This window comes from Fundulus heteroclitus, chromosome 2 (assembly GCF_011125445.2).
Source record: "Fundulus heteroclitus isolate FHET01 chromosome 2, MU-UCD_Fhet_4.1, whole genome shotgun sequence".
Classification (NCBI taxonomy): Eukaryota; Metazoa; Chordata; class Actinopteri; order Cyprinodontiformes; family Fundulidae; genus Fundulus; species Fundulus heteroclitus.
In genome coordinates, this window is record NC_046362.1 from 7496897 (window position 1) to 7520063 (window position 23167).

Here is a 23167-nt window from a genome sequence, read left to right on the forward strand (position 1 = left end):
ATAAAATGGTACTGGTAAAAGTACATTTTGCTCAAAAAGCTACTCAAGTAAATATAACTAGTTACTACTCTCCTCTGGCATCTATCTAAACTCCTGACAAGTACAGTACAACAAAACTATATTTATAAAATTCTTATCTTTTGATATATAGGGGGAGACCCCTGTATCTAGGTAAGGTACATATTTGTTGTCATCTGACTATAAATTCTGGAAGCATCCTCCATTTTGCCGTCCCTGTGATTGGTAGAAGCATGTGTTAATGTGTATTTTTTTTTCTTCTTCTTTTTTTCCAGCTTTATTGTTATGTCTAAGCTAATTTATCCAGGTCTAAAAATGTATGCCATACATGTTGATGTTTAACTAGCATATTAAACCATCACCATGTGAACTATATTTAGCTAAGGATTAAATTGAATTTCAAAGCTAGAGAATCTTCCCAGAGGAGCACGAACTAGTCCACGTCAATAACTGGTGACCAGTTCCATGGCCTGATGAGTTCAAAGAAATGCTGGGAATTTGCGCACAGAAAGATTTCATCTAATTATGTTCAATGTTTCAAAAACAATTTTTAAATAATTGTCAATAATTTCCCGTACTCTTGTCAAGAAATAGCAGTGATATCAAAAGGGGGAAAATGTGCTGCCACGAGACTAACAACAAACGACCAGGTTTTAAAACGTCCCACGCAGCCTGTTCCTGTCAATCTCTCACGTATTTCTGTCACAAGTCCCCTTTTCATTGACGGGCCATTTCTCCAATCAAAATGTCTATACAATGCACGTGACGTACACTCCAACTTCAATATCGACCAATTATACTGATGTTGCCGTGAGTTCCAACCAATTAGATTGTGGGGGTGGGACTGTTATTCAAGAAGCGCGAACGGTTAAGAACAGCTAAATGAGAAAATGGCGATTATTTAGTGTATAGTATTGCGATTAACGTTGCGTTCAGTCTTTTAGAATTCTGGGAAGTCTCGTTTTTACGTTCGACTATGTCTGTTTTACAGCGCAGGCGTTACGTCGCTTTAATGACAACCGTCCAAACCTTCGTAAGGCGTCACGTCAGGCTGTTAGCATAGTTAAATGGGAACGGTTGTTTGCTAGCAGGTAGCGGTTAGCTTAGGAAACATGAAGTTAGCAAAAAACGAACCACTTAAACTAAGGTAAAGTTATTACTTGCCACGAAAGAGAAGCTATATCTAAACTGTTAACATAGTTTGGTCAACATTTGACCAATACGTGCAGGGTTCCATGTCATATTGTTGAGCCAATCGCACTGTTGTTTATGGGCATCGCGTTTAATAAGCATGGCTCTGCACAACCTAGTGTTTGTTATCGACGTCGATTGTGACGATTACGAGCCAGACCATCGACCGGAGATCCGAAACAATTTCGTCAAACGAGGGATACTGTACATCCTGCTGCATTTCGGCTACAAATATGGGTTTGAGAAAGTGCGTTGGGGTTACAAGTTTTCCCAGTCCAGAGCTGGCCGCAATGCCGGCGTCATGTCGAGGGGATCCGACTTCAAGGAGCTGCGACACAAGACGTTCGAGGACTTTGAGCAGGAGTTTGAGGCGAGGTTTGACGCGAGGGACAAAGCGTGTCCGTCCCAGCACAGGCGTCAGGCCAGTAAATCGGCTTCGGTTCAAAACGCGCTGAGGGAAACGCTGCTGGACTTCCAGTGGGACAGGCCGGACATCACTTCTCCAACTAAACTTTCGCTGAGGTCCAGGAAGCCGAGTCGCGCTGGAAAGCTCCCCCTGTCCCAAGAAAGCGACTCTCCGAGCGGCGGCAGGAACTTCGTGTTCGTGGTTTCGCCGTGTCCCCGTTCGAGGGCGCATCTTCTGGAGTACCTGTCCGTGAAGGAGGACGAGCTGCCGGCAGACGTGACGGAGTGCATCCTGCCGAGGAGCGTGAACGACATGCTGGTTCAGCAGCGGGTCGTCCTGCACTGGATCGACTGTCGGTCGCGTTTGGAGGTGAGCTGCGTTGGGGTCTCCCAGCGTCGGTCAGAGATTTACACGAAGTCCTCAAGAACGAAATTATCTAAATAACATTTTCCTCTCATTTACATAAAATCTAAGTTATGCAGGCAGGAATAGTTATTTGCATAAACCCACAGTGATTTCCATGTAAATGGCAACATTTATGCTTGGATGCCTGGCGTTGGAAAAGCTCTTCTAATACCTGTTTAAATGTTTTGGAAATGATTGGCCTAAAAGCTCAATCTACGCCTCTTCCGACCAGGTAATCTATCTCCTGAAGGCATTTTTTTCACTCGTTCATGTTGGCTGCTGCAAATTCCAGCCATGCTTGAAGGTGTTGATTGTTGAGCAGCACTTCTTTCTTGGTCTGCGTCCCCTCTGTCCTTTCCAATCTGATACTGATTTCTCAGTCTTCTAGGCTGGGGGTCGGTTATAATCTGAAGTCACCTGGATCTGTGCCCGGACACCAGCTATTTTAAATGAGCTCTATAGTTTCTGATGAGAAGAGTGGTCAAAATATAAAGTCCAGAAATATGCCCGAAGCTTGGTGGCTTTAAAACGCCACCAAGGTTATGTTTTTTCTCCATTAGGCCGTGGTGTACATTTATCAGTAAGCCTGTATAGATATAGTTGAGCTGGTGGAAAACGTATAAATTCAAAGGTGCGCTTATAGTTCTTGTTTTTAAAGTGCACTGTAGTTGGGTTTTTGGTATCATCAATCCACCCTGAAAATAGAGCAGTTCACATGCAGCTGCAAAAGCCACTTAATATGGTTTGGATCCTCACCATGAGGGTATGTAAACTTCTGAAAGCCAGACAAAATCTCTATTTCTGGCAAGTTTCAAAATTAACCGTTTAATTTTTTATTGACCCCTGTTTTTTATGTTGAACCATACATCTATTGATCGATCTATATCGTTATTGAATTAACGTCCAGCCCTTATATCAATCTATCTATACATCTATAAATCTATCTATCTAACTGTACATCTATCTATACATCTATACTGATGGAGCATCTTTTGTGAGCCAGACCTCCTGATCCAATATCATTATCTGAGCTCATAAATGCGCTTATGAAAGAATGGCCTAAGTTTTCTTTTGTGTGGAAGAGTTTCTTTGCAATTAATAACGCTCAACCAATTAATGGTTGCCACTTCTTGTCTTATTTCAGGCCATGAGCTGCGAGGACTGTTTTGGGTCTGCCAAGCTCTCTGCTGTTCTGGCTCAGGTGGGCGGCAGAGTGATCCCCGTGGTTGAGCTGCTGGACCTCGGCTGCAGTCACAAAGCAGACCCGGCGCTCAGGAGAGAAACCTTCTTCGTCAGCTCCAGCATCGGATACCTGCTGTCGTCCGAGAGGCTGTACCGCCTGGCTTTTCCTGCCGCAGCCGGTGTTCTGCTTTGGAATCATGGTTCGTAGGAGCAGTTCATGTTTTGTAATGCAGTTAATACTCAGCTTGGTGATTATTCTACACCGGATCCCTTAATTGTTTATCCATGTAACTTAAAAAGAAACCTTTGAAACAGTAACACATGGCATACCAACAATAATGCAAAGATAACTAAACCTATAGACCAGTTCATTGTTATTGTTTTGAGGCGGGTTTTTCGCGCATGCGCGCCGGACCGGTAGGCAAAAGACGAACACAATGGCGGACGCAAACAGAGAAACTGACGAGTTCTCCGCGTATTTTTCTTCTTTAGATAACGTACTACAAGATCGTTTTAAGAGTAAGTTGATGGTATCAGATTGCCAGATCCACACAGCAAAAGCCTGAAGGGACGGAGCGAGTCTGTGAAATGCTGGCCAAGCGCTCCGTACCATGACATATACAGCTGCCTTATAAACATGGCAGGCCAGTACAGACAGAGAGCACGAAAGCCATGAAACCACTGGACGGCTACAATTATTTTAAATCGGGAAAAAGGCTCCAGCAACGCCCGCGACGCCATGAGGGATTAATCGGTCAGAAAATGGATGGATGGATGGATGTTGTTCACACATGTTTGTGCAACAGCACAAAGCGGCGTCGGACACAGGCCGCGTCTCAGCAGAGGCCCGGTAGGTTAAAAAAAAAAAAATTTCACTACGGATTATTTAGGTGTTTTTGTCTTGTTAAAATGGGTGGCGGTGTCGGCGACATTGCAGCGTAAACACAGAAGTACTAGCGCCCGTGAACCGGGGCGTAATGGCAGCAGCAGCTGCTGTAGCCCCTGCTGCTAGCTGCTGCTAGCCGCCCCGGCCCGGCTACACGGGCCGGGCCGGGGCGCCGGCCCGTGTAGCCGGCGGCGCCGGCCCGTGTAGTGTTTACGCAGCAGCCGCTGGCTGCTGCCGCAGCCCGTGAACTGGCAGAGCAGCCGCTGCCTGCTCCGCCGCTGCTGCTTGGCTGCTGCTGCTACCGCTTCTCCGGCCCGTGTAGCGATCTGTGTTTTCTCCGCCGCTATTTAAGTAGAACAATGACTAGAGCAGAATTAAGTTGTATTTACCGGAGATGAAGTGTAGACTGCAAATTCTGTCGTAGTATGATGCCCCCCCAGTCCAATGGGAGTGTCTGCCTGCGCTCTTTTCATTGAAAATATCCAATTCTTTCTTCTTTCCTCATCCTTCGGTAAACGACAGAAACGTACATCCAACGATTTGAAATGCCTCTGTGTGCAACCAGGAGCACAACAAGTCGTAGGCATTGCTTAGATTACAAAAATAAACGAACTAAAAGTACGCTCTAAATCACCCGTTTTGTCATGTAGTAGACGAGAACAGTACTGTTTTCTGCCTACCAGCGGGACCCGGATGTAGCGCTGACGTCACGCGGGACGTCACACGTGAACTACCCTATAGTAAAAGCCCATCTCTATACCTACATGTCCGTCCGTCCGTCCGTCCGTCCGTCGTCTTCCGCTTATCCGGGGTCGGGTCGCGGGGGTAGCAGCTTTAGTAGGGAGGCCCTACTAAAGCTGCTACCCCCTACCTACATGTCAGGGAATATAAATAAAGCTTGTTAGCATCCGTTTATGATTGAACCTGCTGTTTTTATTATTTGTGTGTTTTCATTTGTTTTTACTGAATTAGGAACGGCGGCTCATAGCTGCCATGTTGTGGTGGAGCCGGTGTGTCGTGGTCAGAGGCTGCTGCAGGAGTCTGTCCAGGTGCACCTAAAGGGGGCGCTGCAGAGGTGGGATGCTTCGTTGTTGACCCAAACCTGCACCGAGTCGTGGGTGCTTCACCTCTCCAGTAGCAGCGACCACGGAGCCGCTGCCTTCTTGCATCTCCTCAGGCAGCTGTCTGCTCTTTCGCTTCACATGGTGAGAGGTCAAGGAACAGCAACAACTTATTGCACACCAGTTTTTATACAGTAATGTATTACTAGTTCCTGTGGTGTCAGCGAGTAAAGGCATTTCGGGGATGTTGAATGGGAGCTCCGTGCGGACCCTGCCACCAGGAAATCAGAACTGAAGCCTTTTCTGGCACGAGGCATAATACTTTTTACTGAAAAGCGTTTACTGTAAGGAAATGTGGTAATAACTCTTCAATAAAAGGGGCCTAACAGCAACAGATCAGTTATTCTGGCTTAGAATCACTCCTTAAAACATAAAATTCATAGTAATGAATTAATTAATTAGACATAAACATAATGATTGTATGTATGTAATGCAATTTTTTTAGGAAATAATACCTAATTAAATTATAGATGGAATATAAGGCGTTCCTAATATTTACCTTATAGTTATATAATACCTGACTTTAAAAAACAACTAAAGACAGTTGTAATAAATTTGTCCCAGTGGCAGAGATGTGATTCTGTAAATGCCAAGAAAAGATGCAAATTGTCACATATGAAAACTTTTTCATAAAACCTGAAGATGATGGATTTACAGATGAAAAATTCATCTTGGAAAATGGCATTAGGATGTCTGTTCGCATGGGAACAATTCATCATGACTAATATTTCAACAAGGCTTGGACAACACCAATATAAAGACCGATTGTTGTCATACTTCTGCAGATTTCATGGCAGCTCAGGAGTTTCTCCACCAGGTCAGTTCTAGTTCAAAGCCAGCGCACAAATTGTCTGATAATCAAGCTACTGGGGGGAAAAATCAGATATGCCTCATAATAAGGTGCATGGTGTTGAAACCAAAATCAGAAGCAAACCTCTTACTGTAGCTCTGAAGTTAAATGGCGAGGACAATGAACGTTTTCTATCAAAGGTAGTGAAACGAGTATTTTCTGCAGCTTAGCGTCAAAATCATGGATTGGTGCGTTAGGCAGCGTCTAAAAGAAACTTTGCATTTTCTGACTCAGACCCATCTCTGTTTCCACAGTGTGCAGAAGTCAGTCACGATGGCTTGTTGTGTCCAGCTATCTTCTCCCCGCTGTCACAGTCCACGGCGCTGCTCACCATTGTCCAGCCATTAATCCTTCAGCATGAACAGCTCCTGAAGACAGAGATCACCGCCCCAGTCGCAGCTGAAAGCTCCGCTGATCTGCCAGATGTGGTGAACAGTGTTCTCAGCGTCATTTACGACATCATGAACGAGGACGGTGATGAGACCAACGGTAGGAATGAAAGCAAAGCGAACATTAGTTAATCTGCTCATGTCCCTGCATGCATGAAAACATTTCGACTGATCACCTTTGTAATGCAAATGACCTCATTTTTGATCCCAGAATACTTTGTATGAAGCCTTGTTGGCTTAATACACTACATTGTTGTGTTCATTTTGCCTCGGAGGTCGGGACAAACGAGCCTTTTTGTGTTCCAGTTTCCCTCCATCAGACAGTAGGAAAAAACATGGACGCTCACAGAGTTGTTAAAACAACAACAACAACATTGCTCTAGGCGGTGTTTTGTGCAATGAACAGAGGTGAAACATCCAGTCTGAACACTGAAAGGCAGCAGCTGTACAACTTAAATGTTACAAAAATAATAGAGAGCTGCCAGAAACAGTCAACTGATGAGGTTTTACTCAATGTTGCTGCGAGTTGCAGCCATCATGACTACAGAAGTCAGGTACCATCCTGTTGGACCGACTTTAGGGGCCGTTCCTTTTCAATCTTCCAACCCTGAGGTTGTGAATCCCGACCACCGAGGACAAATGGAACGCTCTCTATGGCCAAAAGCATCAATCATCCAAATGATGGAAATCAGGTGTTCTAATCACCTCCATGGCAGCAGGTTTATAAAATCAAGCAGCTAAGCAAGCTGATTTTTTTTTTCCACACCCATTTGCAAAGGAGCAAGTCGCTCTCAGGAGCTCAGTGAATTCTGGTGTGGTTGTGTGATAGGAGGACACCTGTGCATCCAGTCATGAAATCTTCTCCCTCCTAAGCATCCCTCAGTCAGCTGTCAGTTGTAGTATAACAAAGTGGAAGCGATTGGGAACGACAGCAAGCCAACCACAAAATGCCAGACCACGTAAACTGATGGAGCGCGGGCTGCTGGTGCTGAGGTGCATATAGTGCAGAGGTTACAAACTTTCTGCAGTCAGTCACTACACACCTCCAAACACTTTGTGTCCTTCGGTTTGGCTCAAGAACCGTGTGTAGAGAGCTTCACAGGACGGGTTTGCTTGGCTAAGCAGCTAAATTCAAGCCTTAGATCACCAAATGCTTGTTGTAAAGCACAGTGCCACTGGACTCTGGAGCAGTGGAGGTGGGTCTTCTGGAGTGGTTGCCTGGGCAACAGGCCTTATCTGACTGTATTGTGCTAGTTTGGTTTAGGGGGGGTTCTTGTGTGAGGTTGTTTCAGGAGCTGGGCTTAGATCCTTCATTCCAGGGAAAAGGGCTCTCAATGCTTCAGCTCACCAAGACATTTTGGACAACTCCATGTTCCCTGTGGGGACAGTTTGAAGCCCCTTCCTCCTCCAACATGTCTGTGTCCATGTCCACAAAGTCCATGAAAACATTGATGAGGGAGTTTGGTATGGATGAGCTTGACTGGCCTGCCCTGTGTCCTGATATCAGCCTGATGGAACTCCTTTGGGATGAATCAGATCGGGGGACTGAGAGCCAGGCCCTCTCGTCCAACATCAGTGTCTGACCTCACAAATGTGCTCCTGAGAGAAAGGTCAAAATATCCCATAAACACACAGTAATAATAATGGGAAACCACTTAAGTTCATATTCAAGCCAAGGTTGGTGAATAAATACTTTGGGCAACACAGTTTTATATAGTTGTAAGATAATCAGGTCTCTGTAGCAGTTCTCAGCAGTGGCTAGATTCAGGGTGTCTGGTGAATATTTAGGTCCAAAGAGCTTTGTTTCACACTTGTGCGTGGTTCACTATGACGGCCTTTAACGTAGCTTGCTAAGAAAGGGCCCAGAGTTTTTTCATTATGTGGCTAAATTTGCTTGGATTCGACTTTGGATTTCTATGTAGTTTTAATGCAACACTGGGACTTTAAACCTTTTAAGTTGTTTAATAAAAAACTTAAGTGGCTAGTATGGCTTTATAAAAATGTAAAGTGCTGCTTTATTTCATTATTTTTACAAGATATTAATAGTTTTCTTTGCTTTTAATTAACTGCAGAAGTTTGTATCTGAGTTGAAAATCCATGACTGGAATTTAAAGCACTGAATGTAGAAATATGTTAATGTAGCACCACATGTTGTAATTTTACATGCATAGATCTGCTTTTTTTATTCTAAAGGTGAGGTGGAGGATCCCCCTGCACCTGAGTGGGCTCTGCAGGAACTGAGCCAAAGGCCAGCAACAGCAAACATGTTGGAGACCTGGTTCCCCCAGTCGGATCAGTCTGGAGTCAGCACCAATTTAATGGAGTCAATAAGGTACAAGAGTGACACCTTTACCTTTGTATTTAATGTAGTTTAACTTTTAGAGGGCTTTTGTCCAATATTGGTTTATACAGCTGCCATAGGCTTCATCTTTTAATTTTTAACTGGGCATTTCTGACAATGGGGATAAACTGTCTCCCTAATGTAGTTCCCACTTTGCACCACTCTGCATGTTTTTATTAGCTATTAGTTTAAATGTTATACTTCTACAGACATACCTATCTGTTTTAACCCTGTTTTGGTTTTTAATTTTTATTTGTAGAAGCAATTTCTATTTCAACCAATGTTAATCAATCAGAAAAACGTGGAAAAATAAAAAGATTAATGATTTTTTTTCTTTAGTGATCAGAAAAAGCAAAATAAAAATAAAGACATTTTCTCTCTGTAGCAGTAGGTCTATGTTATGGCTAAAAGAAAACCGCATAAATCTGCGGGGAAGTCATATCTGAATGTTAAACTTCTCCTTTTTTCCAATTCTGTGTGCACTAATTCTCTGGGGGACGACGATGTTCCTTTGCTCTGAAGGCATCACGATCAATGATTCAAATTTTCTGGTTTTATTTTAAAGTTTGGTTCCCAGATAGCAAGATGATAATGTGTGTGAGAGGAGTGAAGAAAGATGAAATGGATGTGTTGTTAAATGTTTGCAGATTGCTTCATGCAGTACCAGATCAAAGCACAGATGAGGATCTTTCAGACACTCACCAGGATCTTGTCAGCGGTCTGTCTGAACTGTACCAGGGATCCCAGGAGTCCGTCAGCAAAAGGAGCAAAAAACGTGGGGGACTGACTTTGTTTCATTATAATCTTCTCCACCTTGGTCTTTAATGGCTTTATTATCTAATTTCTCGTTGTAACGACTTTCTGTGGCGTCCCCTGAATAAGGGAGCAGCCGACAGGACTCACATATTCTTGTCCTACATTCTTACCACCTTTATGATTTATTTATTTTTTTCCCCCCTGGCTTTTGTTTCACTCCCTGACCTCTAGGAGGCGCCCACCGTACGCCCGTGAAGCAGAAAATGAAGACAATGAGCCGCTCTCTGCAAATGCTCAATGTGGCGCGGCTGAACGTGAAAGCCCAGAAGACGGAGACGGCGGGGAGTGAGGGCCGGGCGGCTGACAGAGCGGGGAAGAGACGGCTAAGCGACAGGAACAAACCCGGAGCAGCGAGCGCTCCCAGTAGGTGTCGCCGTTTAAGCCTGAAACGAACCCTAAATAATATTTCACGCACACATCTGGCACAACTTAGAAATGAAGACTTGAAGCAACTCGTTGTTTTCTGTTCCTCAGGCTTCTCTAGTGAGAAGGAGCTGCTGCTGCATCTGCAGGCCAGTTACGAGAAGACGGTGGCAGAGAGGGACTCGTCGCTCCTAACAAGTGTTCAGCAGCTCCTGAATGCCGTGAAGGCATTTCTCAGCGCTGAATCAGACTGGGAGGTGAGAGAAAGTTTATTCTGCAGAGACTGGCCTGGGTGTCATTTATCTGACTCTTTGAGGACTCAGTGATTCAGAGAATCGACGAGTGTGTACTGCATACGTGTGCATGAACATGCTTTTCAGTTGCACCTAAATATCATGATATGAAGGCCAGATGTGGCAGAATTGCTGCAATTCACTTCACTCCACTACTGTATGTGTGACCTGCAGGAAAAGGCCTCTTTGATCGTTCAGCAGCACCTCATGAAGACTGGCAAGTCTATCCGTCAGCTTTACGGCGGGCCACACGATGTTGAGAGCAAAGTGCGAGAGTGAGTGACTCGTCCAGCCTCTCTGAAACGAGGCGTCGTCTTTCTTTGTAAAAAAAATGGAAGTGGGACTGTTCTCATCAGGATCATTCAGGTCTGAATAACGCAGCCCGTCTCATCTAGGTGCCAACTGCAAGTGATGCTGCGGCTGGAGCTGTGCAGGCGTTTCTCTTCAAAACAGTCTGACTCCGTAGATGCAGACCAGATGGCAGAGGAGGTGAGACGGTCAGCGTAGTCTGTTCTGCGTTGCTTTATCGAACACCTTTCTGTAGTGAATTATTTCCACGAAAATGATGATGTTGTTATCTTGTCTTCGTTAGGCAGCTGAAATACTCAGGATAATCTCATTAACAAAAGACCCGCTGTGCCTAGCAAGGTTCCTTCAAGATGAAGTCCTCCCAGGGTAAGTGTGTAGCTCTGCAGAAATGGACATTCTTTACATTAAGCTGCTGCAATAAGCCAATCTTCTTCTTTATTTCTTTCCTTTTTTTCAAAAAACTAGAATATATTTGAAATGTATTTTTAATTCAGTCGTTCAATTCAAACTCATGTGCTCTCAGTACTTGGTCAAGGCTCATTTTGCACACATTACTGCACCAGTGCTCCATGGCAGGAAGGCGTGGCTCTGCTGAGGTGTTAGGGAAGTCCAGGTTACTTTAATATCAGCTTTGTCTGCGTCTGCCAGCATTGTTAGGTCAGGCGTTTTCCATTTCCCTCTCGACAGAAACCCATGGTTTTCCTATGGGGTTATGATCAGGACTGTTTACTGGCAGGCCAACCTCAGGGACATCATGGTCTTTGTACCACTTAGCGCTACTTTTGCCTGTGTGGGCGGGTCCCAAGTTCTGTTGGAAAATGAAATCAGCATCTCTAAAAAGTTGCTCTACAATTTCATTGCTTAGGGTTGCACAGGCTTGAGAAAACGCCAGTGGATGTCATGGTCTCATAAAAAATTCACTAACACTGACTCTGAGACCTTGATTTGTAAATAAAATGCTAAAGTTAATAAAAAGCAACATTGCTGTCCCTTTTCCCTCCTGGGAGAGGCGCTTTGATGTCTTCAGGTTTGGCTAAAGACGAGCATTGTGACCGCTGCAGCCCATTTCAAGCATTCATCACAGCTGCACTTATTGTCTTGTTCATCTCCCCCAAATTCTTAAAAAGGGTTTGCTTCACCGTACGGGGTGCACAAAACATCGTCAATATATCGTCATTGCAGTGTCAGTATGCTGCAAATGGCCATGTTCCAAAGCAATGAGCTTGTTTGGCTCACGCTCGCTGTGAACGGTGTCAGACTGTCTGCTGGACGTCTGTTAGGTTAGCTGTCGTGGTTAAAAAAAAATCCTTATTATTCTTCTTATGTTATATTTAAATTTTCCTAAAATTCAGTTTTAGTTGCCAACCAGCAGGTTTCAATGCCTAACCTAAACACGGGATGCTTCTCCATCACCTCAGGTTTCTGACTGGTGTTCCCAAAGTGCTCGCGGAGATCTACAACAGCCTGGGCACTCAGCTTCCCGATGCTTTAGTGACCGTTCTGCCTGCTGACTTCTTCAGCGACGACTCGCTCGCCAAGGACAGCATTTCTCCTTCTGCCTCCTCCCCTGCCGTCTCAACGCAGAGCCTCGTCTCAGAGGACGGCTTAAACCACCTGCGGAACCGCTCAGCCAACAAGAGGAGGTCGGTATTTTTCAAAATGCTCAGAGGACATTGGAGAATTATGAGAAGCGTGTCCTAAAATAAAGTTCTGAAGAACGATTACCAAAATATAACTATTAATTGACATTAATAGTTATTGTAAAAGGTTTATAACTCGCCTCAATTTGTTCTCTGTGCAGGAGTGGGATGTTGACCCGACATCGCAGTATGACCGAATCCACACAGAGTCTTCGTCAAATACAGCTGCCCAAAAAGATCACCAGAGCAGTGAGTTTCTTTTTTTTTCTTCTCTCTTTTATTTACCTCTCTCTTCATTTTCAGTTCTACCCAAATCAGAATCAGCTTCCTGTCTGGCATCAGTTTCCCATCAAAGCAGTTCCAGCGCTAAACTGCTGCCGGTTCTTGCTTTGCATTGTTCGTTCAGTTTCCACTGCCTCCAGCTTTGGCTCTGGCACCGATAAACCGGAGCTTTGTTAGCTCCAAAATGGATTATGACTAGATAAAAGAACCACTTTCATCAGGAACACCAACCCATTAAATTATAACTACCATATGTAAATCCAGCGTTAGTTTAGATTTCTCTTAATCTAAGACACAAGCAATGGTGAACGCACAGAGCTCTAGCGTTAATAAAAGGGCGAATTAGCACTAAATGTCATGAACTCTGTATGTTTGTTCTTCTATCACTTCTCATAGGCCAAGATTCAAAAAGGCCATATCTGACTCACCTAATTAAAGCTGTTGTTTCCATATTAGTAGTTAATAAATCCTGATATAATTGCTGTCCCAATCAAAGCTTAGCTGGTTGGAATTTTGACGAATTCAAAAGTACTTTTTGATTTAAAAAAAGCTTCTAATAAATTAGAATAGTGATGTTGGATCATTTATTTGTAGCAATAAATAAGGTGGTTGATGTAGTTCAAATTTCTTTATCATCTCTGATCCACAAAAATATCAAAAAGACTAAAGATGTATTGAATCAGGTGTTTATAGGAATGTCATTACATTTCCTTGGGTCGGTTGTAATTGTTGTAGAAAACAAAACCGGTTCTGATAGAGACCTGTTTACACTCTGATCCAGACCTCCTTAAGCCCTGGAACTGCTTAGGTAGGGAAAATGTGAAGAAATATTTTGGTAAATCAATTTTTAATGATCGATCCAAGCGTCTGATTCTGATCATTTTTTTTCCTCAGTCCAAGACGGAGGTCTCTACTGCTTTGGCGAAACCTGCAGAGACACAGCAGCCTCAGAAAAAACAAACACAAGGTATGTGTAGAAAATGACAGAACTAACTATTTCATCAGTCTGCAGTTTTGGTCTTGCAATGACTTGACCTCCTGACCACCCGCTTACTTTCTAAAATGTAATGTGCTGCCTTAAAGTGTTGGCGTGTATATTACAGGCATTTAGAGCTTGGATGCATGGGGCTTGATTAATTAGCTAAGACTTACTTCAGTCCAGGCAGTTCCTCTCGACATGTACGTTTCGTACTTTTGGTATTGCAATAACGATAAATATTCTGCAGCCATACATGCGGCGACTCTAGATAAATGTTTGAAGTTTGTCAGCATACGTTATCTGGTCCACAGAGATGACCAAAGTAAGAAGAAACCTCTTCAACCAAGAGATCGTCTCCCCTTCAAAGAAGAGGAAACTGCCGAGGAGCCAGTCTGTGTCGGCTGTGGAAGGACTGAAACGCAAGCGTTCCCTGGAGTCTGAAGGTAGTGCAGCACAATGGTGGAAGTTGCTTTTTAACAATATTATTGCATTCCAGGAGAATGGGCTTTTTCCATCATAACCTCATTGCTTTGTCTTTAGAAAAGCACAGACTTCTCACAAAGAAGGTGTGTGAGACGCCTCTCCACAAGCAGGTGTCCAGCCGCCTCTTACAACGGCAGAAAATAGGAAGGTACGTCTCCGTGCTGATGCTGGTGTCTCCGTTCTATTACCTGCAATAACTCGCTCTGTAGAAACAAACCGCACGTGTCTCGCTTTGTCTTCACAGAAAATCTGACCTTACTGGCGAATGCATAGTCGAGGAGTCACCGGTAAAACCAGACGGTAATGTTTCCAACGTTTATTTTGATGATATAAACTTAACTCTTATTATTTAGATTTTTGAACACTGGGTTGGCGGTTCCAGTTTTTGAGAGCTGGAAACAGATTTTATTCCATTTATTGGGTAATCGCACGTCTCGGCCTCCCTGGGACAGCTTAGTCAGAGTCGTTGGAGAAGAGGCACCGACTGATTGTCAAACCTCGGACCCAGAAGGAGTAATTCTGCTTTCTCCCCGGTGGTGGAACAGCGGATCAGATTTTTACCCTTGAAGGGTCATGGGAACATGATTCTCTGGTCTACGTGTGCTTTGTGGATCTGGAGAAGGCCTACGACCATTAGCCGAAATTAACTTCCTGATTCACCAGCCACGTTGGCCGGTTGATGTACAAATCAACCGGCCAAGCGTATTTCTTACCGGCTAAAATATTAACTCTGACTGACCCCTGCTAAATATGTCCACATAATCCCGCTACGTAATTAGCCTGAGCTACACGCTAGTTGTTAGCAAACAACTAGCGTGTTGTTTGCTAACAACTAGCAAGCGTGCGCCTCGTGTTTGTTGTCATACGAGCCGACAGCAGAGGAACATAAAGAAGCATCCATCCAATGATGACTGAAAAACACAACTTATTTGGCGTAAACATTTACTCGCCATGTGGCAGCTTGTCCTCTGAAATTTACTCGCCAAATGGAAAAATTACTCGCATTTGGCTTCTGGCGAGTGTTAATTTCAGACCCAGCCTATGACCACGTATGTTGAGGTATTTAATTATCAGGTCTGGTCTGGGAACTTCAGGATCTTAGACTTTTGTAGATGATGTGGTTCTTCAGGCCACAACCTCCAGCGCCGGAATGGTTCGCTGCTGCGTGCAAAGCAGCCAGGATGGTCCCCAAAAGGAGCTGGAGGATGTTGCCACAGAGTAGGATGTTTGGACCTGTTCCTCCTGTGACTCGATCCGGAATAGGCAGAAGATTTTAAGCTTTTGACTGACTGGTCACCTTTCAGGGTCTGTCAAAGCTAAAACCCAACAGTTCCAGTCCCCTCAGTTTGACCTCGTTACCTTTGTGCATCTCTAAAAAAATTTTGTTTATTGGGCCAAACTCACTCATATATTATTTCATGATTTTAAGTACTTTTTTACTTGAACAATACTTTTTTTTTTCTCTCTTTTTTTTTTTCTTATAGCCAGACTGCAATGTAAGGTTGATATAAAACCACACATTTCATGAATTTTTTTACTTTGTGATCTTGTCAGACCTGAGAAGGAGCCCAAGAATAAAGAAGTTTGCTAGAAGACACTCAAGCATCTTCTACTCGAGTTCTCAGCCTCGCTCCAGAAACCTGGAGAGAGCGCTGTCTTCATCCCAGCTTTCTCTCAGCGACAGCAAAGTCTGCGGCGTAAATGTGAAAACTGTCAAGTCTCCCATGCGTCTGCTCTTCGGGGCCGCTGGTTCTCCCAGAAGTTCCAGCGACCAGTTTGATGAAACCCCAACAACCAGATCTCCCTTTTTCACAGACTCCAGTGTTTTTGAGGTGATTTATCGAAATTCATCCCTAATTTTCTGTATATCTCACTTTGAATGTCTCTCTCTCTCTTTTGAACAAATAAAAGGTTTTGGCAGAATTTTGAAAAAGAAAAAAGTGTCTGCCTATATCTGGGCACTTGTACTATCAATAATCTGAGTTTGAAGGGAATTTAAATATGAAAACTTTAAATGTACTTTATTTTGAAAAAGAAACAACTGCTTGTTCCTGCTTTTTCCTGTCTTGCTGTAAAGCTGGCTACAGCTGCTACCTCACCACAGTGTTGCTCTCAGGAGGGAAGTAAAACTAGAGGACAGTGTACTGTTACCCATTTACAGTCTTTGTTGCTATATTTAATGACTTTTCAGACCTTTTTACTAATTTTCTTTCTTTCTTTTGTTTTAATGGCGACTTCACCGAAAGCACCAGTCGTTCTGGTGTCACTTTATTGAGGCAGCAGCCAGAGCTGCTATGAGGGTTCCTTTTTCCCGCGGCGCTGTCTTAACGGCACACAACAGCTGCTGCTGCCTCATGTAAATGTACTTTGTAGTCTTTTTTTTGTTTTTGTTTTGTTTCTGAAACTGTTGCACTAAAATAATTCCCTGAATTTGCTTCACACCCAACTTCAATCACTTGTTCACCTCGTTCACTTTGTGAGCCTCTGCTTTTTTGGAGCAGTTTGTATTATTTAGTGTGGATTCAGGCTATGTATTTTATAAAGGTAACTTTTAGTTACAAACACATTTTAATCATTGTTTTTAATAACATTTTGGTCTTGGCAAAAGCGTTCCTACAGCTTAGGTGAACAAATATGCATACTGGACGATGACCCAACCATCATAGAGGAAACCCTGCAATTGATCCATTATATAATGGCTTTATAACGCCAGGATCACAGTCACTCCATTCCTTAGGGTTTTTTTTATGCTGTTGTTTTTTTTTATCTTTTTGGTCTTTATTAACTTTTGATATCTGTCTCTCATTTCTTATCAGAAACAAAGTTGTTGACTGAATGAAAGTCATTTTAAATCTAAATCTGCTAGCGCTATGAATCATTTCAAGCTTAACTGTAGTACTTCAGCATGAATTGTGATTTCCAATCAGAACAACTGACATTTCTTTGAACTCATATTTATGCTTTCTATTTAGAGTCCAAGCAAAACGCCATCAAAGTCACCCAGCAGACGTGGAAGGAACATTTCTCCTAAGATGGCCAGGAGCCCTCAGACGCCCCAAACCCGGCTATCGGCTAAAAAGCGCGTTTCTGTGGCTGCAGAGAGTCCTGCAGCAGCTGCACAGGCCAGTCCTTTGAAATCCCCTGGCAAAGAGCCTCTTGTTGTAAAGACACCCAGTAAGCAAAGCCCTGTTAGGAGTCCTTTGAAGGGTATTCTTAGGACTCCGGTGAAGGCTTCGGGATTGTGTAAACTTAGCAGCCCATTGTCCAAGACTCCCAAGAAGAGCGTCACATGGTCTCCCTCTCCTAAGAAATGTTCCGTGGAGGAGGACCGTGCAACTTTCAAAGTGCCTAAGTCACCGAGTACAGCTTCTCTCAGTTCTCTGAGACAAAGCAACACTCCCGACAAGCTCAGCAGTCCAGGTGGAGGCACTAATGTTAAAAGAGACATTTTTAAAACCCCCGATAAGATCTGCCAAGTAAGCCTCCTGCGGCTATCCGAACACGATTTAGTGACTCCAGAAAAAATCAAATCTTTGATATGTAACACAGCTGAAAGCGGGGATGCGGTACGTCCGGAGAGGACGCCGCCGCCGCCGCTACCCCTGGCATCCTCAACCCAACAAGTCTCACCTCAGCACAAAACCAGAACTCTGGAGAGGACACCGAGCCCCGTTCACCAGATGATGACCCGCTCCAGAAGAACCCCGAGGAAAGGCTCAGACTCCGCGTCCCCGCTGGAGGCGACGTGTCAACAGCCAGAGGGTGATAGACTTTTGAAAGGCCCAGCGTCTGAACGTTCACCAGCAGCAGGGGAGCAGCAGTCCTCTCAGACGGACTCCAGTCTCCAGACCGAGTCACAGGAATGCGATTCTTCTCATAGTAACTCTGCGACCACAGACGACAACAGTCTGGACATCGTTGACGCTGCAGTGGTAAAGACTCAGTTTAATCAAGGCTTAAAGATGAGCATCAGCTTCTCCAGGAAGTCTCCTGTTTGTAGTCCAGCCGGTCTCGACAGAGCAGCTTCCCCTAAGCGGCCCTCGCCCAGCCGGAGCTACGGCTTCCGACAAACCCCCGACCGCCGGCAGAGGGAGGCCGCGGCTCGTCTGGGGTACGGGAACGACTCCCCCCGGTTTTCCACCCCCAGGAGCTTGGTGAGGTCCAGCAGGAAGAAGGGCTCCGGCAGCCCTATTTCTCCTACCTACCAGGTCGAGCTGGAGATGCAGACGTCGGGGCTTCCCAAGCTCAAAATTAAACGAGCATCTTCCGTGACCGCAGAAGACTTTTCCTCCGGCGGGTCTCCTCAACCGGGAGCGCCGATCGCTTCAGTCGGAGCAAAACCTCCCCCAGAAAGCCCCCTGGCCTCAAAGTCCACACACAGAGACCCCGCCGGCTACGCCCCGTCCCTCTGTGCTCACGCCACCCCAGCCAAGTGCACTCCTGGGAAAGGCGGCGGCGTCCAAACGTACATCTGTCAGTCCTACACCCCCACGCGCCACTCCGCGGCAGCCACGTCTCCGGTAGCCACGGCGATAGCGGGCACCATTCCCTTCACCCCCTCGCCTCAGAGCGTGGGCAAAGTGACCCCAGAGAACCTGAACAGCTGGCCTCGCAGGAAGAGGCCTCAGCTGGGGGTGTTTGACGGCAAGGACCGGGTCCTGAGGGGGGAGCCCCCGCTGGAGGAGCTGCTGGAGGAGGCCGAGCTGGGAGTCAGCCGCCTGCAGGACTTCGAAGACCCCGAGGAACCCTCCGGCGGCAGGTCGGCCTGGGCGTCCAAACGGGCGTCCCCGCCGAACGCGTCTCCTCTCTCACCAGCGGAGGACTTGTACTGGATGGCCAAGCTGGCCGAAGGCGCAGACTGCGCTGATTCTGGGAAAACCGCAGAGCTCATCTGGGCGTCGGAAAGTGGAGACGTCAAGTCAGGTAAGCAGCTCCTGAAGGTGAATGTAAAAATGAAAGATACTGCTGGTTTCTGCGCTTTTAGTTTTTAAGTTTTTAATGTGAAGCAAATACTTAAGAAGAACATGAAGGTATAAACTTTTTAGTTCCTGTCTTTGTTTTTTCTAGCCAGTTTATTTTCACATGTAGCTTTCTGTCACTTTACCTAAGAAACAAACTGGGGCAGAAACTGTAACCGATTGACATCTAGTGGTGGGTGTAAGAAACCAAGCAGCCTGGTTGTGATAAAACCCGAGCTTTTTAAGAATGTGTTAAGGTTGTGATAGTTTATTGCAGTAAATCTGTTTTACGTGACGTATTAAAAACAGCTAAATGTAAAGACTTCTTCCCACCAAGCAGTTTAGTGTGACACGGCATATGCAGGCGCAGGTATGAGGGAGGCGTCTGAGCCCGGCGGGCCCACAAAGGAGCCCCATTTATGTGCTCAGTCGGGCTTATAATTAGGCTTTACTCACTTTTAATATATAATGCCCTGCACAATGGCACATTTTGATGATATAAGAGGTAAATGTGTTGATCAAAGACTATTCAATATGCACCAAGAGTTCAGGCTGAGCGATAAATCGATTTGAATTGAACTTTTTTTTTTTTTTTTTTTTTTTAAAGATTTAATTTTTGGAAAATCAGGATTTCATTTTGCCAATGAATGTAATGGGCTTCATGTTTAGGGAAATATATTGTCAAAATATTGTAAAGAGGTAACTTTTTTTTTTTTTACCATAATACGAGGCACTTTAATTAATTTTTTCTAGGTTAGTTTAAAGCTGCACTAGTGAAGTAATAGTAATATCATCTTTATTGTCATTGAAACATACATTACAACAAAATTTGTTCTCTGCATTTAACCCATCACCCTTGGGGAGCAGTGGGCTGCCATGTGCGGCGCCCGGGGAGCAATCTGGGGTTAAGGGTCTTTCTCAGGGACCCAGAGTGCAGGCACTGGGGATCGAACCGGGTACTTGCATCCTTCTCAGAGCGCAAGCTCGCTGCTCTATCCACTCGGCCAGCACTCCCTCAAAATGTAATTCTCTGAAATTGCCACAGCTTGGATTCGAAGTAAAGCCTGTTCTTAGTTCATTGTGTGGCAACAAAAAATTTTCATTGTTTCCAATGGCAGGGCTGCCTTCTTGTTTTATAAACCTGTTTCACACCTTGTATTTAGTTGTACTTCTCAACTCCCAGAAGACATAAAAGCAAAAATTTTTAAAATGACATGAAAAGGAGGGGGATAAATCAGATTTATCATTAAAATCAGAGATTTTATTTTTAAGCCATATCGCCCAGCCCTACAAGAAGTCCTACAATGGAAATCATAGATGAAAAACTATGCTTCATAGTTGAGCCACAACTATGAAGCATAGTTGTGGATCAACTATGCTTCAACTGATTCACTCCAAATGTGCTGCAGGTACAATTGAGATGCGGATGCATACAATCTGATGCTATTCCTAGGTTTTCAAAAGCGTTTTCATGGTGTTTTAGAAAGTTTATTTAGAAAAAAAAATGGGCGAGACAAAAAAAAAAAAATCTTTTCTTTGTTCCAATAAATCAGGCATAGTAACAGTTGCAATAATTGTTCCACTGGAGCAAAATTATTTTATAGCTCACTGCTACACGTAACAAAAGGTGGCATTTATACTTTAGAACTATGGAGCTGCACTTGATTAATATCGCGTATGTAATTTCAGGCAGAAATTGCTGCTGTAACGTTTCTCCAGTGTTAACAGAAGAATGACCAGAATTTATTAGAAATGACTAAACAAAAGAAGAATGTGAATTAGTTACATCGCTAACAAATGACACTGAACATGATTTTCTCAGATTGTCAGATGTATTCTCAGGAAGTAAAAAAAACCCTCTTAGTACAGTGGTGAGTGCTTTTTTTTTTAGACATGAACGTGAATGAGTTTTTTTTTTTTTTTTTTTTTTTTTTTTTTTTTTAATATGAGGTTTTAATGAAAATGTGATAACAGATGTGACAGCACACACAGAAAAGCTTTGTTTTGTCCCGCTGTGGCAGCGGTTGCTCCGGCGGGTAGAATTTTGTTCATTCACGCGGTCGTGTTGTGTTTTCCTCTCTAGCAGCGGTGACCCCTCCCAGTCTGAAGGGGAGAAAACCGGTAACGCCGAGCGGTATTCTGGCCCTCACTCAGTCGCCGTTGCTGTTTAAGGGGAAAACGGGCTCCGCTTGTAAGAAAATGGCCCATCTGAAAGGTAGCTATATAAATGTTCGCCGTATGTTTGGGCCTCTTGTTGCGGGTCAACTCTAACCCTGCTTTGTTTTTTTTTATTTCACAGAGGAATCGGGGAAAACGGAGCGTGATCTGGAGCGCTCCCCTTTCAGCCTCTGCCAGCCGACTCGGCGCCCAAACGCCGGGAGGACCCACAGCAGGAAGAGACTTCTGCACTGACGCCAATCCCAGCAATAAGACCCCCTCCGCTGCGTTTTCTACTGTGAAACTGAGGCTTTGGGTAGCGTAGGCTGTCAAAGTTTTACCGGACAGCTGTTTAAAGCTGCTTTTGTGCAGTCGGGGGCGTATACGTGTTCAAAGGATGCTTAAAATGGCTTTCACCAACTGTGTTTGGAGTACATTGAACAAAAAAAAGGGGCCATGTTTGTTGTTTTTAGTCTGCTTGAAGCTCAAACAATGTGAAGCGTGGCACTACTATACATATCCTTCATATTTTCTTTCCCACAAGTGTAAACACTTATTTTGCAATCAAATCAGACCCTGTCCTTATCCGTTTAAATAATATTGCTTATTTATTAACTTGTTCTCCTTTTTTTATATATATATATATATATATATATATATATATATATATTTTACCTTTTGCTTTTTCCATAAAATGGATTTTCTGAAATCTTGTAAATATGTTAAATGTTGATGAATTCCTGTAATTAAAAAGTTTCTCTCAGCCGTCTGGGCGTCATTGAAAAGCGGGAAGGCTAAAGCAGCAGCTGAATGAAAGCTGTGCTGCGTTTTATTATACAGGAATCAGCTTATCAGCGCCCTGCACGCATCAGTGCTCAGCTTGGCCACAAAGGTCAGCGCTGTGAACTCAGCCCGCCAACACACCCTTTTTCCTTGTTATACGCCGCAGCGTGATCCGCCAACATCTGAAACTCGCCTTTCCTTTCAGGGCTTTTGATTCTAGAAATGATTCATTGCTGTAGCTTTTAAAGCACTGGTTAGCGTTTCGTGTGTCTAAGTCGTGGGACAAACTAAGTGTAGAACTGAATTTAGAAGAGAATGACAAACTCAGCTTCATGCATGCATTTATATATGAAAGAGTAAAATGGATAGTATTTAAATTTCAAATGATGGCAGACCTTGATAATTTCAGATTTTGTGGTCAATTCCTTTCAAAATTGGCTTTTCTAAACGATTATTTTAGTTTAGGATCAGAAGTTTGACTATTAAACTGTCAGGAGTCTTCTTTTAGTGGGGTCCCTTGTCATAGCAAATGTGAAAAATAATGTTTTGAAAGCCCAACTATACCTACAGGGATTCAGCGCTGTTACACCAGAGATGTACTCCTTTGTCCCTTTTCTTTCACCTGAAAGTGTTGTGTTTCAGTTCAGTGAAGCACCGAGATGGCAAATCTCTTTACTGTCAGGACCTGGAACCATTTCTTTGTTAAAAACAACGAATTCACCAAATGAAAGTTGGTGAACTTTGAACAGATTAGTCCTGTTTGCTCGGGATTAAAACATTACTCTCTGCCTGCTGTTGACTGCCAGTCCAGACCAGCAGCTTGACGGACTCCTGCTTTTTGTGCTGGTCTGAAGTGCGTGTTAGAAATAAAAAAATACCTGAGAACATGGGCTATAGTTTCAGGTTTGAGGCGCGTTTGGTTTCTGCTGCAATCTGAATAATTTCAAACGCAACAGTGTTGTGCTTTTTGTCTCAGTACCGCTGATCTCTTTTTATTATTATTTATTCATTTATTTATTTTTTTGTCTCAGTACCGCTGATCTCTTCCCTGAAGTCCAAGGCGTGACGCAATCAGGAAGCTGCTGCAGCTCCATCGTATGAATGACTGCGTGCGCCTCGTGTTTGTTGTCATACGAGCCGACAGCAGAGGAACATAAAGAAGCATCCATCCAATGATGACTGAAAAACACAACTTATTTGGCGTAAACATTTACTCGCCATGTGGCAGCTTGTCCTCTGAAATTTACTCGCCAAATGGAAAAATTACTCGCATTTGGCTTCTGGCGAGTGTTAATTTCAGACCCAGCCTATGACC

At 44.1% G+C, this 23167-nt stretch overlaps 1 protein-coding gene across 1 annotated transcript; it reads left to right on the top strand.

Moving 5' to 3' along the window:
• Positions 1–835: 835 nt before the first annotated feature.
• Positions 836–21713, top strand: ticrr (TopBP1-interacting, checkpoint, and replication regulator). The gene is made up of 21 exons (XM_012862492.3): positions 836–1984; positions 3165–3402; positions 5061–5293; positions 6314–6548; positions 8642–8780; positions 9437–9564; positions 9777–9968; positions 10080–10225; positions 10436–10536; positions 10657–10750; positions 10854–10936; positions 11989–12213; positions 12372–12459; positions 13387–13459; positions 13783–13914; positions 14012–14102; positions 14199–14254; positions 15509–15786; positions 16927–18877; positions 20999–21127; positions 21212–21713. The coding sequence occupies exons 1-21, from the start codon at positions 1310–1312 to the stop codon at positions 21322–21324; spliced, it is 5400 nt and encodes a 1799-aa protein (XP_012717946.2). The 5' UTR covers positions 836–1309; the 3' UTR covers positions 21325–21713.
• The last annotated feature ends 1454 nt before the right edge of the window (positions 21714–23167 follow it).

What these genes read in the sequence shown, in the direction of transcription:
- ticrr (XM_012862492.3), top strand. Translation starts at nt 1,310, where the DNA reads ATGGCTCTGCACAACCTAGTGTTTGTTATCGACGTCGATTGTGACGAT. An exon ending in AATTTAATGGAGTCAATAAG is followed by an intron (nt 8,781 to 9,436) that starts GTACAAGAGTGA and finishes AAATGTTTGCAG; the next exon opens with ATTGCTTCATGCAGTACCAG. An exon ending in GCGCTGAATCAGACTGGGAG is followed by an intron (nt 10,226 to 10,435) that starts GTGAGAGAAAGT and finishes TGTGACCTGCAG; the next exon opens with GAAAAGGCCTCTTTGATCGT.